The sequence below is a fragment of the Danio aesculapii genome, chromosome 17 (assembly GCF_903798145.1).
Source record: "Danio aesculapii chromosome 17, fDanAes4.1, whole genome shotgun sequence".
NCBI lineage: Eukaryota > Metazoa > Chordata > Actinopteri > Cypriniformes > Danionidae > Danio > Danio aesculapii.
The window spans coordinates 38154287-38172081 of NC_079451.1; the positions used below are offsets into that span (position 1 = coordinate 38154287).

Below are 17795 nucleotides of genomic sequence, written 5' to 3' on the forward strand. Positions count from 1 at the left end.
CCTAAAACCCAAACATTCTATCAAATCCCTCCATCTTGTTAAAGCACTATCAGTGTTTGTCCTTGTTTTACATAGCCAAAATATGCAGACACACAACTTTCACTTCTGTTAGTGAATCTAAATTAGTTTTGTAATTAGTTCTGTAATGCATCAGCTATGATTTTGCACTGATCAAACACCCTCTGGCTCAGTCAGCTGCTTCTGTAGCCACGCCCTGAATGCTTGCTATTGGTGTGATTGACAGATTTTAGTGGACCACCCTCAGTGTTTTGATGTTTCCTGGGAGGCTCAATGTTACACTTTGAGGGCAATAAACCTTATAAATAGAAAACTTTAATAAAGTCAGTGAACAAAAGGCTGGTTTAAACTATTTTTTACATAATATAACTACACTGTTCCTCTATAAAAAAATCCGGATTTTATGTAATGCCATCAGAACCACCAGCAAAATAAATTTTACAAAAAACTTTATGGGAGTAATATTCTGGACTGAGACTTTTAACTTGAGGGGTGTGATGGGAATTTAACAAACGTCTTTTATTTCTCATGTGTTTCCAGTTCGTCCCAAGACCCACTGTGAGCAGCACAGAGACAGTCTTCAGAGTGGAAACGATGGTGTTCCTGCGGTCGGAGCCTTCATCCCTCAGTGTGATGAGGAGGGTCAGTATAGGCCGCTGCAGTGCCACGGCTCCACTGGACACTGCTGGTGTGTGGACAGTAGAGGGCAGGAGAGAGCAGGAACCAGAACTCCACCCGGATCGCCCAGAGTAAACTGTGATCAACCTGGTATGAAATGCGATACTAGAAAATACATAAACATTTTTTGAAAAATGCTGGTTGCTGGAACCCATTGAGTTCCATAGTATTTTCTTTTTTTTCATGGAAGTTGATGGTAGCAGAAACCAGCATTCTTCAAAATATCTTCTGTTGTGTTCAAAAACGATGTGACAATTTGTGTTTTTTGTGAACTATCCTTTTAAAGAAAACAAACTCCCCATGTTCAGCATCTTAACTGAAACCCAAACATTCTATCAAATCCCTCCATCTTGTTAAAGTACCATCAGTGTTTGTCCTTGTTTTACATTGTTGTGTCTGTATATTTTGGCTTTCCTTTCTGTAAGTGAATTTGAATGAGTTTTTCCCTGTAATGCATCAACTATGATTCTACACTGATCAAACACCCTCTGGCTCAGCCAGCTGCTGCAGTAGCCACGCCCTGAACTCTCGCTATTGGTTGAGCTGGAGTGTGATTGACAGATTTTAGTGGACCGCCTTCAGTGTGGGTGGAAAACATTGATGAAGTCAATGAACTGTAAAAGGAATCGAGATCGTTTTTACATCTTTATGAATAACAACACTTTTCCTTTCTGAATTTGTTTAGGTAATGTCCTCAGAACCACCAGCAAGATTAGCTATAACAAAAACTTACTTCACTACACTTTACTTGATTTTTGTACTGATGGGTGTGATGCGAGTTTAACAAAAGTCTTTTATTTCTCATGTACCTCCAGTTCGTCCCAAGACCCACTGTGAGCAGCACAGAGACAGTCTTCAGAGTGGAAACGGTGGCGTTCCTGCGGTCGGAGCCTTCATCCCTGAGTGTGATGAGGAGGGTCAGTACAGGCCACTGCAGTGCCACGGCTCCACTGGACACTGCTGGTGTGTGGACAGTAGAGGGCAGGAAAGAGCAGGAACCAGAACTCCACCCGGATCGCCCAGAGTAAACTGTGATCAACCTGGTATGAAATGACATATTGGAAAATCCATAACATTTATATAAGAGCAGTTTTTAGGAGTATATCTTCAAACTCTAGGTGGTACTTCACCACTGTGTTTTTTAGGTGTTGCTTATATACATTAAAGAGACAGTTTTATCATTTACACACCCTTCTGTTGATCACTAAATAAGTTACGTAGAATTAGTTTTCCCTGTAATGCATCAACTATGGTTCTGCACTGATCAAACACCCTCTGGCTCAGCCAGCTGCTGCAGTAGCCACACCCTGAGCTCTCGCTATTGGTTGAGCTGGAGTGTGATTGACAGATTTTAGTGAACTGCCTTCAGTGTTTTCCACCTGTGGATGAAAAACATTGATAAAGTCAACTAACTGTAAGCGGAATAGAGATAGTTTTTACATCTTTATTAATAAGAACACTGTTCCTCTCTGAATTTGTTTAGGTAATGTCTTCAGAACCACCATCAAGATTAGCTTTACCAAAAACTTACTTCACTAGACTTTACATGAGTTTTGTACTGATGGGAGTTTAACAAACGTCTTTTATTTCTCATATTTCCAGTTCGTCCCAAGACCCATTGTGAGCAGCACAGAGACAGCCTTCAGAGTGGAAACGGTGGCGTTCCTGCGGTCGGAGCCTTCATCCCTCAGTGTGATGAGGAGGGTCAGTACAGGCCGCTGCAGTGCCACAGCTCCACTGGACACTGCTGGTGTGTGGACCGTAGAGGGCAGGAGAGAGCAGGAACCAGAACTCCACCTGGATCGCCCAGAGTAAACTGTGATCAACCTGGTAAGAAAGTTGATGTACATGGCCAATTTGTCCTAACTAGTCCAAAGCTTTAGACAGGTTTTGCTGGCCTAAATAAAAACAAATATAATATAAAATGCAGTTGAATACACAGCAGTGTGGAGTGGGTTTATAACATTTGAGGTGAAATGAAGGGCGTTCAAGATTAGAAGCCCCCTACCATGCTTCCGTGGCCAAAACAAATGGCACTAACTGTTTTGTTAATTAACAGGGTGTCAGCAGGGTATTAAAGTCTTAAAATGTCTTACATAATTTTACATAACAAAACAAAACAAACATACATAACATAACAAAAAACATAAATTTAGGATTTAAAATGTCTTAAATTTACTGAAATATGATATGTTTCAGCTATTATTGACAAAAAAAATGTATTATGCTGGTACGTTTCAGTTTCACTTTGATTCATTTATTCAAGTCGTTTGACCACAATAGGCTTTCCAAACTATTTACAGCCCTGAAAATTAGCTTGTTTTCAGATGGCCATTTCAGACATTGTAAAAACTGCTTGAAGAAGGACATTCTTATTATATTCATTCACAAGCTTTTAATGGGTAGTTTAAATGTAACTGGTAGTAAAAAAAAAAAAAAAGATTTTTGATGTATAAAAAAAGATTCTTCCATGTTTCTTGCTGTGTCTCTGCATATTTTGGCTTTTACTTCTGTAAGTGAATCTGAATGAGTTTTTCCCTGTAATGCATCAACTATTATTCTACACTGATCAAACACCCTCCGGCTCAGCCAGCTGCTGCAGTAGCCACGCCCTGAACTCTTGCTGTTGGTTGAGCTGGAGTGTGATTGACAGATTTTAGTGGACCACCTTCAATCTAAAAAATAACTAATTTAGAATTTGAATTGGGCAAGTAAAAAAAAAAATTCCACTGGCCATTACCTCTACACTGTATAAGTCTGAAATTAAATTCATAATGGTCCTACAAAGTCTTAAACTTGACTTTGTGAAACCTGAACCTGAAATAGAACACTTTTGAATAATGTCAGATTAATGTCTTCTCATCTGAATGACCAAAAATAAAAGAGTTGCCTATTTAAAATAGTTTCAGTTTCACTTTGATTCGTTTAGCAAGTCGTCTGACAACAATGACAGGCTTTCCAAACTATTCTTACCCCTGAAATTCAGCCTGTGTCAGATGGCCATTTCTGACATTGTGAAAATGCTTAAAGAAGGACGTTTTTTAAGTTGAAATTCCTATTATATTCTTTCACAAGCTTTTAATGGGTAGTTTAAATGTAATTGGTAGTAAAAACAATAATGATTTTTATGTATAAAAAAATTATAAAGCAGTCAATTCTTTTAACACGAAATAAACTATAGTAGGCTATAAAACATGGCACTCGTATTACACCTTGTATACACATACACAATTTGAGCTAAGCCACTGCTAATAAAATCCAACAAACATATAAAATCAGAGCTGAACTCCACAGCGATCATAAAGGACACCTTAGTAACCTTTTGGGAACGTTCTGACAACCATTCACCAGATTTTAGCGTCATACATTGGCAACTTCTGCATGGGCAACACATTGAAAACTTAAAAGTCTCGCTCAACACCCAGTGTAGTAATGTTGCTTGTAAATTATGGGCTTTCTAATTTGTTAAGTAGTTTCCCATCATGTGTAAGTAATCAGTGTAATTTGTAGCAGAGCTCGGAGAGTCCAGTCTGGCCTGTGTTCATGCAGATTATAGAGCGGGAGGAAAATGTGAGCAGTTCAGTCTGTGTCAACACTGCCAGTGAATGAATGTGCCCACTTCTCACCACAGTTACAGATGCCTCCTATTTCATCAAAAAAAAAAAATCTATATATGAAGAAAAGTTGGCGGTTCATTCCACTGTGGTGAAGAACAAAGGGAATTAGCCAAAAAGAAAATGAATGAATATATTAAGAATGAAAATATGATGAGCCATATTTTCTGTATTATTGTTCTTGAGCATGCTGCATCATTCATTTGCTATTTGTATTGTTAGCTTGTTTAATGGTTTCTGTGGATATGGATATACAGTTGAGAGCAAGGAAATTTTCACTGTATTTCCTATAACATTTTTTCATAATAACATAAAGTGTTATTTGTTTTATTTCGGCTAGAATGAAAGCACTTTGAATTTTTTAGGTCAACATTATTAGCCTCTTAAGGATAATTTTTTCAATTGTTTACAGAACAAACCATTGTTGTACTATGATTTTCCTAATTAACTTGACTAAATATCCTAGTTAAGCCTTTAAACTGCACTTTAAACTGAATACTAGTTGTTACAGGTCTCTGGTAGTCTGGAAGACTGTAAGCAGTAGTCTTGGTAATAGGTGTGAGAGACCTAAGAGTTAGTCGTTGCTTCACGGTTCTCTTTGTTGTCGTTTATTACACATATACATTTGTATGTTAGAGTCAGTTAGACACTTTCCATCACAAAATGATTCATAAACATATTGGATAAAATAATATAGATAAAGTATATGAAGTCACGTCACGGTCAGTGTTGGGTAAATTACTTTAAAAATAGTAATAGATTACAAATTACTGACTACTACTGGAAAGTTGTTATCTGATTACATTACTAATTACTTCATGTAAAAAGTAATCAGATTACTAATTACCTTACTTTGAAGTTACTTTTAAAACATATAAAATATGCCTATAAAAATACAAAATAAACTGCAGCTCTTTCAGTAATTTAATATTCACTGAAACACACTACAATGGGTTGACCACAGCAGCTTGACAAATTCAAAAGACTTGAAGAGTTCACCCAAAATTTAAAATTCTCTCATCATTCATTTGTTACAAACTAATCTTTTTTTAACACAAAAGAAGACATGAAGAAAACTGGACACCTGTAGTGATTGAAATCCATAGTATATAAAAGCTTTGCAGTTTTTGGGTGTTCTGTGTTTGTCTGAGGTAATTAGTCTACCGAAATGTGTATATTTCATTTCATACAAAGCCTGAAGCTGATCGGTCGGTTCCTGTCGCGTGACTCGCGCTTTCAACTGGTGCTCCTGGAGCGCCCGCAATATGCGCTCCGAATATGTGTGCGCAAGCCACGCGCCTCCATTGGAAATAGCGAACTTGCAGGCACAAAAGACGCAATAGGTGAACGGCCCCATAAGCAGCTACGCTTCTCTTTACATTCAGAAGATACCTTAACTCCCAATCCTGCACAAAAATTCAATTTAGCCTGTTTAGGCTGAGTTGGACCACCGTGTTTCTGGGCGCCGGTGTCCTCCTTGACGACAAGTTGCCATAGAAGGCTTTCTGTTCAAGTGCTTGAACAAGTTTCTGGTCGAGTTAAAAGCAGTCAAAAGTTCTTCAGAGACTGGACATAGACTGCATTTCACAGCAATTTTTTTGTTTTACGCTCAATGAAATCAAAGTAATCTCTGTATTTACACTTGAGGAAGCAGACACTCTCATCAGCAGCCATTTCAGCTCGTGTTAACCAGCAATTTAAAAGCGCATGCTTATTGACTGATGTTGCAGTAGAAAACATGATTTAAAAGAAGCATTTTTTTCTTCCAAAAACTATATTTGTAACGTACGTAAGGCAATTACACTGACTTTATTAACTGTAATTAAATTACAAAAATTTAAAATGTAATTCGCTACATTACAGCATTACCCAATGTACCCTAATGTAATTAGAATACAGTAACGCGTTACTGTGGAACGCATTACACGCAACTCTGGTCACGATAAATAAATAAATAAACAAACAAACAAACAAGTAACAACATGAAACCTTAATCACTTAATCACAGAAAAGCTATAATCTTTATCACAAACTGGCTGAATTAATATTACTATGTCAGGAAGACAACTCAGTTAAGTATTTACAGTGTATGATACCAAAGTCTCTTTAAAGCAAGTCATTTCACTCTGCAGCCATCTTTGAAACGCCTCTCGGGTAGTATGCTCGGGAATTCTGTCTGAATGGGGAGACATCAAATTGGCAAAAATGTTTGCCAAGCTAACGATTACATTTCATGAAACAACAATAACATTAAGCATCAACTGTCTCTTTAGTTTAATTTCTAAACCTTTGAGTCACACAAAATCTGCAGAAATTCACATCTGGTCCCTGCACCTCCTGACTGAACTGTTCAGTGCAAACTCACTATAATTGCATGTAAATCATTTAAATACAATGTATATACAATTAAATTCAATTCACCTTTATTTGTATAGCGCTTATACAATGTAGATTGTGTCAAAGCAGCTTCACATAAAAGGTCATAGTAAATAGGAACAGTGTAGTTCAGTTTGTAGTGTTCAAGTTCAGTTTAGCTCAGTTCAGTGTGGTTTAATAATCACTACTGAGAGTCCAAATATTGAAGAGCAAAACCAACGATGCACAGCTCTATAGATCCCGAACCATGCAAGCCAGTGACGACAGCGGAGAGGGAAAAAAACTTCACTAATTGGCGAAAGTGAAGAAAAAAAACCTTGAGAGAAACCAGGCTCAGTTGGGCACGATCATTTTTATTTCTCCGCTGGCCAAACGTATATAGCCTAATTAACCTAGTTACGCTTTAATATTGCACTTTAAGCTGTATATTAGTGTCCTAAAAATATCTAGTAAAATATTATGAGTCATCATGGCAAAGATAAAAGAAATCAGTTGGAAATGAGTTATTAAAACTATTTTGTTTATAAATGTGTTGAAAAAAATCTCTCTGTTAAACAGAACTCGGGGAAAATATAAACGAATTCAAATTTACCATGAGGGCTAATTATTCTGACTTTAACTGTGTGTTTCTGGTTTCTCCAATGATAGTTCCTCCAACGCAGCGTCCAGAGAGCGTCTGTGAGCGCTGGAGAGCCAGTCTGTTACAGCAGTATGGAGGTCAGCCAGATTCCCAGCATTATCTACCTCAGTGTGACTCTGCCGGTGAGTTCAACCCGGTTCAGTGTTATGGAGGCAGCAGCTACTGCTGGTGTGTGGACGCAAATGGACGAGAAGTACCAGGAACCCGCTCACACGATGCTGTGAAGCCAGCCTGTGAGTGCCTGTTTATGTGATGAGCATATTTATATTTTAGTTTATATTTTTTAATCAGTACAAACACTTGAAGAGGCGATATGTGCATTAAAGAAAATCACTATGTGAAAATGTGCGAAAAGCAAAACAAATAATAAAGCACGCTATCTTTAATACTTGCTCAAATATTTATTTGTAACATTTGTTATAAATACGATATATGATTGAAGGTCAGGAGACCGAAACATTACAAATAAATCTTTAAGAAAATGTGAAAGATAGTGTGCACAATTATTTGTTTAAGTGCAGTGGTTCTCAACCACGTTCCTGTATCAAATTCTTTAGATACATTGTTCTAAAATTTTTATTATTTGGTGTTGGCGTTTCTGGCATGTTCTCCCTGCGTTCGCGCGGGTTACCTCCGGCTGCTCCGGATTATTATTATTTTTTTTTTTTCCAATTCCATTGATCAAACCGGACCATTGTTAAAAATCTTTAGTGTTTAGCCCCATATACATCTAAAATCTCATTCAGTCTTAAAAGGGTCGTAAAAATTCTTAAATTTGACTTGATGAAACCTGCAGAAACAATCTATATAGATACATAAATAGATTTAACTTTTTTGTTGGTTTTATTTCATTATAAATTTTAAATTAAATATTTTTTTTTATTATTCCTGTTCACAAAAAGAGCCTATAAAATGTGTTTGTCCGAGCTACATTTAAAAAATGACATTTGCTGTTTGTTCAAACTCCTTGGTTTAAATGAGCCGAAACAGAGTTTTTTGTGACAACTTAATTGTGTTATGTTCAATCTGCTAAACTAAAAAGTTAGCTTAATACCTTCAAGTTGTCCAAACACAAATTGATTGTGTGGAACCGAGCATTTTTTACAGTCTAAGGGGTCGATCACACCAAACATGCATTTGTTGCGTCGAGAGGCACAACTTTTAAATGGTTTACTAATGGCAGCAAGCATCTTGCGCGCTGTTTATGTGCCCTACGCACCTGAGCTGTATGACTTCACAAATCTTGAAAATCACAATATTATTAATTATTACAATTACAACAATATCAACAACAACACGTAGCTGATTCAGTCGTTGCCTAATGACATAAAAAAGCACACCGTGCTGCTTTTTCTTATTCTCAATAAAAAAGGCAGTGTGGTGCGCCTCGTGTTTTTGGAACGTAAAAGCATGTGATTGGCCCCTAAAATGATTTTCTTCTATCATCAAGGTATACCTACTGTGGCCCCGCCCACTGTGCACCCTCTGCCACGCCCAGATGTGACTCCGCCTCCTTCTGGCACATCTCTGCTCTATGCCCAGGGCCAGCAGATTGGAGTTTTGTCTCTCAATGGCACACAGATGGACAAGGAGAGATCGTCAGTGCTGCTCGCTTTACATGTAAGACTTGCACTTGCAGCTATAACACTGATGTCTGATGCTTTGTGAAAAACCAACCAATTCTCTCCTGTCTACACTGTCAGGGCTCGATAGTGGTTGGCATTGATTACGACTGCAGAGAAAGGAAAGTTTACTGGACAGATCTGGCAGGACGGACAATCAATCGAGCCAGCCTGGATCCGGGATCAGAACCGGAGATCATCATTAATACAGGTACATTATTTAAAAAAAAAACATTAGACACACTGCATGGCTGTTTTTCAATATGCGTTCTTGTCTTTACTTGCGTTCTTGTGTCCTCGCGAAACGTCAGCAACTGTCGCCGAAATACTGTTCCAGTTCAAAGTTCACATCTTGCCAAGTACAGGTAAAATTCCCGGATGTGTACTTGCTCTGCCCCTTTTTCCAAGTATGCTTCGAGAGGTGACTTGTGCAAACTTACAAAGCACAGGTATCCCAGAATGCATTGCAGCGTAACCAGCGAAAGCTAATGGCGGAGGAGAAACAGTTTTAATAATACTCCTCTGTTGTGTTACAAATGAAAGTTAAGAGTTTTTCAGGCGAGAATGTGGTTGTTTTAAACCTGAATCTGCAGTTTATTTATAAAGAGAGCACATCTTTGGCGATGTGCCTAAGCCTATGCGAGTCTGAGCCCCAGTCTGTCAGCGGGAGCTTCGTCATCACCTCCCCTGCCAAGAGCAGCTTTACATCGACCAGTCCATCACGGATGTACTGCTGGATCTCATCTCTCCATTGTAGTTAAAACATGATATTTAACACATTTTGTGCATATCTAATGGACAGTTTTTGGTTTTATAAATCTATTTTTTGTTATCAGGTTTATTATTTTGTCAGTGTTATTTTGTTACCTTTTATAATTGTCTTTATTATATTACCGTGTTGTACAAGGTTTGTCTTTGTTTACCAAATTGCATAACGTTATCTTTATTTCTTAATGTGTACGTCTTGTATTTTATACTTGTATAATGTCCATTGTAGTTTATTAAATCTGATAAGAAACGACACAAATCTATGTATAATAACCCATTTCACATCACATTTATCGTGATTTATGTTTACATTTTCTTAAATTAAAAATATAGATTCATAATATTAATATAATATTAAGTATAAGGGTGTGCTTTATATAATTAAATCATGTTATTGTTAATGTACAGTGAAACCGACGAATCCATGGTGAAGTAAGTGACATTATAAAGTACACTACACTTCTATTTTAAGAAGTACCCCACTTGTGTCCTCGGATCCAGTTGGTTCTTCCAAGTCTGAACTTAGCAAGTCTGAACTTTCAAGGATGCAAGTCTGAACTTTGCGTACTTTGTATTGAGAAACAGCCCATTAGTTAGGGTTTAAATAAGTGAATCAGTGGGAAGGGCTAAATAGGCTGTGATGTGGCTGTTGATCTTTTGTGGAGGCGGAGCTTAGCCACACTATTACATGATAGAGTCACATTCACAACCTTCAAATCATTTTATCAGATTTGCTTCAATATAAGCCGTTTTTAGGCTAACAAGACCGTTTTGAGTTCTGAAACTTACATTATGTTTCTATAGTATAATGACCTCTTAAAATTCCAAAGATCAGGAGAAATGTGAATTTTCAAATCATGCCCCCTTTATTTGTTGATGATTTATATGAATTTTTTTCAGCTCTGACGAGTCCTGAAGGTCTGGCTGTGGATGTGGCCCGCAGGAGACTATTTTGGGTGGACAGCACACAAGACAAAATCGAAACGGCCAATCTCGATGGAAGTGACAGACGCGTTCTGTTTGGCACAGATTTAGTAAATCCCAGAGCCATGATCGTGGACTCGTCTACAGGGTAAGTGCTTCAGATTGATGAAAGATATTTATTTGTGAGTCTTCTTTCCACCCATGACAGTACAAAAACCAAAACTGGAAGTGAGAAACAAATTTCATTCATTCATTCATGCTGTGAGGCGACAGTGCTAACCACTGGGCCACCGTGCCAGCCTGAAACAACTACATTTAGAACTTTGATTTTACTTGAAAATTACAAAACTAGTTATTTTGTCAGGTATCCAAGTACTAGACTGCATTGTGGCCTTTTGGATATGTTCAATTCCCAGTCCCGGTAGGAATTGAAGTCGGGGAGAGTGAATGAATCACTCTCTGAATGAACTAGATTGACACACTAAGTATTGGGCCTAGGGAATGCTATGGTATTGCAGCCTAAACCATCACTGGACCACCCCTATGCTTCACTCTGGGCATGCAACACTCTGGGTGGTATGCTTTTTTGGAGCTTTTCCACACCGTAACTCTCCTGGACGTGGGAAAGACAGTGAAGGTGAACTCATCAGAGAACAATACATGTTTCACATTGTGATATATCAAGAGCCACGGTATCCAGGGTGATGTCAGCATACCATCAAAAAGGATGAACCACATCCAACAGGAGTAACTGTCTGGGTTACTGGTCTATGTGTAAGTGTGCTCTTACCCATTTCCTGGGTTAAATTTCGGGGACCACTTTTATGTATGGAAAATCATACTTAAAGAGCCCATATATGGGTTTTTGAAAATGCCCTTCCATGTAGTGTGTAACACAGCTCTAAGTGAAGTGAAATATCCAGCTAAGGCTTAAATCTGTAAGTGTACAGTGTTTAAAACTATTGATTCATCTATAAAAGAGTCGACTCATAGTGCTTCAAACGAGTCGTCTTGATAACGAGTCATTAGGTGTTTCGCGATGACGCAGCCACGAAACACAAGCCTCGCCAGTAGTTACGTGCGCAAACCAGGGAGATTTGAAACCTGCGGCCCCGCCCACTAACACAGAAAAAACACTAGACACACACACACAGACGCCGCCGGTCGAATGAAGTCACGCTGTGCTCAGATGGATAATATTGACAGTCTCTACCCAAAGATGAGTTGTGAACTGTGAAGAGTCAGTGGTTGAGGTTCATTCACTAGTGTAAGTAAGTTCGATTAAAATTGTTGCCTCGTTTAACTTGCAAATTATGTATTTATTGTGTTTTGTTACTTGTTAACCTGGTACAGTACACGCGGTTACTCTTTATATTCTCTTATCACATGTAAGCCACGTTAAAAACGCGACGCGTGCCGCTTTGTTTACGGATTTAACGTTAAAGGCTTTTGTGAGCTCGCGTTCCACTGCCGTTTGTCGTTGCTATGGCGATCGTAAGCTAGGAGACAGGAGACTCGCGTCGCTTTCCCTAGTTCTTCTGAGGAGCGTTGTGTGTGTGTGTGTGTGTGTGTGTGAGAGAGAGAGAGAGAGAGAGAGAGAGAGAGAGAGAGAGAGAGAGAGACTCGCGTCGCTTTCCCTAGTTTTTCTGAGGAGCGTTGTGTGTGTGTGCGTGTGTGTGTGTGTGTGTGTGTGAGAGAGAGAGAGAGAGAGACTCGCATCGCTTTCCCTAGTTCTTCTGAGGAGCGTTGTGTGTGTGTGAGAGAGAGAGAGAGAGAGAGAGAGAGAGAGAGAGAGAGAGAGAGAGAGGGAGAGGCTAGGAGACTCGCGTCGATCTCCCCAGTTCTTCTGAGGAGGGTTGTGTGTGTGTGTGTGTGAAAAAAGCCTTACACTATGAAGCGCGTGTGCACTGTGACTACGTTTATATAGTTGATTACCAGCTGGGCATTTCACTCTGTCTCGCGCTGAAGCCTGTCACTGTCGACCAATCGCAGCAGGCTGTCATCGGTCCAATCAGCGCAGATTAGCTTCGCGCTGAGGAGAGGGTTGGGAACAAATGAATCACTGAACGATTCATATGGGAGTCGCTGGGATAATTAGATAAAAATAAATGCAGATTATAAGACCATAAAAGTGTTGTTTGACCTTGCATGCATATTAGACTGTTGTTGGAGACCCTTACAACCTAAATATGACCCTATTTCATGTATAATATGGGCTCTTTAACAATATTCTCTTCACTTCATATGTTTACAGTTTTTGACTACTCTGGTTGGTCGATAACATGAAAATGAACAGGATGTAAATATCACATACTGACCTCTTGTCAAAATATAGAATAAAATCTATAAAAATGTATGTAATGAAAAAAAAAAAGATTAATTGTGATTAATTACATCCAAAATAAAAGTTTGTTTTGACATAAATTGACATTTATTAAGTGTATGTAATACAAACACATCCAGTGCTTAGCATATATAAGTACACCCCTCACAAATCTATTTTAAATTCATATTTTTAATAGGAAGCTATACAATATTATATTTGTGCATATACATAAGATTAGTCAGTACTGAGGCCAAATCTGGAGCTTATCTAACAAAATAACTTACGATAACGGTCCAAAAACTAGTACAGCCAAATATATATGTTATAGAAAATATTAAATACAAATTTAAAAAAGAGGAAATATTAAGAGAAGCAAAACAAAAGAGAAATGTAGTTGCAAATTTTGTAGGTTGTATTTTTTTGCAATATTTTGCTTGAATTTAATTGTATTATATTTCTATTTCTAAATATGTTTGGTGACTAAAATATTATTTTTAATAAATATATCTGTTTAATAAATCTGTTTCGTTTAAATGCACCAAAATACATTGCCCATATTCACTGACAAATGGATGAAAATATTAATTTTCAAAATGGGGTGTACTCAATTACTGTTTGCTGAGCATCGTACATTAAAAAAAAACTACACAACTTTTTTTGCATAGATAATTAAATGTATATAATTTGTAGCATACATATATACATTTTATATCTAAATATAATTAAATATTTCTTTAAATGTATACATGCATGTGTGCATTTTTATTAAATATGTAATATTCACAGTACACACAGAGTATATAATTGTTTTAACACACTTCTATTTTGTAGTAAATTATCTGTGATACATCTTTGCCCAGCCCAAGAAAAAAAACATATAATATAAAAACTATATAAATTAGTTGGTATTTGTTTCATGTATAAATATTTACATAATATTTACATAGTCAGAATTATTAGCCCCCCTTTGGATTTTATTTTCTTATTTAAATATTTCCCAAATGATGTTTAACAGAGCGAGGAAAGTTTCACAGTATGACTGATAATATTTTTTCTTCTGGAAAAAGTCTTATTTTTTTTATTTCGGCTAGAATAAAAGCAGTTTTTAATTTTTTTAAAAACATTTTAAGGTCAAGATTATTAGCTTTAAGCAATATTTTTAAATTAATACCTTTAAGCAATTTTTTTTTCAATAGTCTACAGCAGTGTTTCCCAACCCTGTTCCTGGAGGCACACCAACAGTACATATTTTGGATGTCTCCCTTTTCTGACCCATTAACTTCAGGTGTTGGAGTCTCTTCTGATGTTATGATAAGTTGATTCAGGTGTGTTTAATTAGGGAGAGATTGAAAATGTGTACTGTTGGTGTGCCTTCAGGAACAGGGTTGGGAAACGCTGGTCTACAGAACGAACCATCATTATACAATAACTTGGCTAATTAACCTAGTTGAGCCTTTAAATGTCACTTGTATAGAAGCTGTATAAAAGTGTCTTAATAAAATATCTAGTCAAATATTATTTACTGTCATCATGGCAAAGATAAAATAAATCAGTTATTAGAAATGAGTTATTAAAACTATAATGTTTAGAAATGTGTTGAAGAAATCTTCTCTCCATTAAACAGAAATTGGGGAAAAAAATAAACAGGGGGACTAATAATTTAGGGGGGCTAATAATTCTGACTTCAACTGTATATTGTTTAAATATTTTTTAAACATCAAAACATTTTCAAAAAATATACAATTGCTTTTCAATTCAATTCATCTTTATTTCTATTGCACTTTTACAATGTAGATTGTGTCAAAGCAGTATAACAAAGAAATTGTAGTAAATTGAAATTGTCGGTTCAGTTTTCAGAGTTGAAGTTCATTTATTTCAGTTCAGTGTGGTTTAAATTTCAAACACTGAAGAGCAAATCCATCAATGTGCAGCTCCACAAGTCCCAAACCAAGCAAGCCAGCAGCGACAGTGGCGAGGAACAAACTTCACCTATTGACAAAAGTGAAGGAAATAAAACCTTGAGAGAAACCAGGCTCAGTTAGGCACGACCATTGCTATGGCCAAACTTCTTGTGCAGAGCTGCAATCTAGGCGCCGGAGGCTGGAGAACGCCGGACGTTCATTGTGGAGAAGCTGCAGATGTGAGTAGGTCACCGGCAGGTGTTCAGGCTGGCCCATGAGATCAATGCGAAGACTCGTCTGTCACTGTGGTCTTTCAGGAATCAGTCTCATGCTCTCCGCACCTCCATGACCACCACAGCATCTGTTCAGGGTACGGCCTGATCCAGGATCATGGATACCTTGGCATCATCTTTTCACAGATCTTGGATCACATCAATATCACGTCTCTAGAGGCCTCAGGATGAGTATACCCAGGTGAAAAACTAAAGGAAATACTGTGAAAACTTTGTTAGCAAATACTTGGAAAAAAATACAAATGTCACAAGAGTGCTAATAATATTGCCTTCAGCTGTATCCTTTACTAGAATCCTCCAAAACCAGAACACTGTGATTCACATGATTAAGGGGTGAGTGAGAGTAAAGGCACACAGAGAGAGCGAGGAGGTCTGGACGTGTCAGGGAGGCACAAAAAATGTGAGGGCAAGGCTACAGATTAACACAGATGTGAGTGTTGTTCAGTCTCAGAGGAAGAACCGCAGCTCCACAAACACGTCCATCTGCAACATCTGGATTCAACGTGAGAATAGCTGCTAATGTGTTTGTTTGTGCCGCTTTATGTGCTACATGCTAGTAGGTTTTTGGCGTCACGCATAAATGCATGCATGCACAAATAATCAATAAATTATTCAGGCCATCTGGGATGGATAACTCCGATGGATTACTTAAGAATTTTATGAAACATCCATTTGATTATACTAGCAGTTGCGAAATGAATTGTTCGCTGCATCATTTTGTTTATTTTATTGTGATTTCGTGCTTAGCAATTCTAAAGAGGGATATAATTAACACAGTTTACGGTAATAAATGTTTTTTGTTGTTTGTTTTTTTTGAATGATTCAGCTTATCCATAGCGAGTCCAGACGAGTCTTTATTTACAAACTGAGGGATGGAGTTTTATAGGGCTTGATTTGAAACATCTTGTTTAAATCAGTGTTAAATAGAGGAGAGTGCTTTTGTATGTTTTTCTATTTAGGAAAACATGAATTTCATGCCTTGGGATGTATCAGACTGTGAGCCATCTAGCCAAGCATGGAAAAAGCTTAATGTCTCTCAGTTTAATGCAGTTTACCTGAAACTTTGGGTTTACTTATTTACAAAATATGTGTGTGTGGTGCATCTGACTTCGATCCATTTACATGCTAACATGGTCAGTTAATATGTATAGTTCTGAGAATTAGCAGTGTTGAAGTCGCTTAACATTTTGGTAAACGTTTATATATATTTTTGAAGTTGAAGTCAGAATTATTAGCCCCCCTCTGATTTATTTTCTTCTTTTTTTTTAAATATTTTTCAAATGATGTTGAACAGAGCAGGGAAATTTTCACAGTATGTCTGATAATATTTTTTCTTCTGGAGAAAGTCTTGAGGAAAAAAATAAACAGGGAGGCAATTAATTCAGGGGGGCTAATAATTCTGACTTTAACTATACATATATTCACACACATTCGCTTGCCACTTTATTAGGTACACCTGTCCAACTGCTCGTTTATGCAAATTTCTAATCAGCCAATCACATGGCAGCAATTCAATACATTTAGGCATGTAGACATCATGACCATCTGCTGCAGTTCAAACCGAGCATCAGAATGGCGAAGAAAGGTGATTTAGAAAGGTGATTTATGTGACTTTGAACGTGGCATGGTTGTTGGTGCCAGACGGGCTGGTCTGAGAATTTCAGAAACTGTAACTCAAATAACTACTCGTTACAACTGAGGTATGCAGAAGAGCATCTCTGAACACACAAGACGTCCAACCTTGAGGAGGATAGGTTACAGCAGCAGAAGACCACACCGGGTGCCACTCCTGACAGCTAAGAACATGAAAATGAGGCTACAATTCGCACAGGCTCACCAAAATTGGACAGTAAAAGATTGGAAAAACGTTGCCTGGTCTGATGAGTCTCTATTTCTGCTGCGATATTCAGATGGTAGGGTCAGAATTTGGCGTCAACAACATGAAAGCATGGATCCATCCTGCCTTGTATCAATGGTTAAGGCTGCTGCTGGTGGTAGTGGTGGTGGTGTAATGGTGTGGGGGATATTTTCTTGGCACACTTTGGGCACATTAGTACCAATTGAGCATCATGTATTAAGCATTGGTCAGTTTGTCTGTGTGACAGTGCCATTTATTACCTCTGCAGCAATAAAACTGAAGTGTAATAAACTGAGAAATGTTTCATTTTAGGTAAAACGTAATTTGAATTTTAAAAAAGTATAAAATATTGCAATATATAGCAGAATATCACAGTATTTTAGTATTGTATCATAAAAAATGTTATTGATATTGTTTGCATGCTAAGTCCCATTAAAAGAAAAGCTTCCAGTAGGGACACATGGATGTTTTTGGGGGGACGTTGTGAAATATTGAGGTGTGCGAGGGTTAACTATATTAAGTTAACAGTTATAATGTCCTTACCAGAAAACATGATCTTTCCACAGAACCCTCTACTGGACTGACTGGAATCGAGAGGCTCCTAAAATCGAGAGCTCTTCTGTGGACGGGCAGAACCGAAGGGTCCTGGTACAGGAAGGCATTGGACTGCCAAACGCTTTGACCTACGACTCTACCACTCGGCAGGTCTGCTGGGCTGATGCTGGTATGGACGATTACGCACATTACATTTTATGTTCCACTTTGTGCCCGTTGCAG

General features: G+C 37.8%; 1 protein-coding gene across 1 annotated transcript in view; it reads left to right on the forward strand.

Annotated features, from left to right (window-relative positions):
• nid2a (nidogen 2a (osteonidogen)) overlaps window positions 1–17795 on the forward strand; it is an 88761-nt gene that overhangs the window by 66395 nt on the left and 4571 nt on the right. Inside the window, 8 exon segments of the mRNA XM_056476622.1 lie at window positions 559–786; window positions 1512–1739; window positions 2299–2526; window positions 7335–7559; window positions 8777–8946; window positions 9030–9159; window positions 10617–10788; window positions 17585–17742. Coding sequence (XP_056332597.1) covers window positions 559–786; window positions 1512–1739; window positions 2299–2526; window positions 7335–7559; window positions 8777–8946; window positions 9030–9159; window positions 10617–10788; window positions 17585–17742 — 1539 coding nt within the window.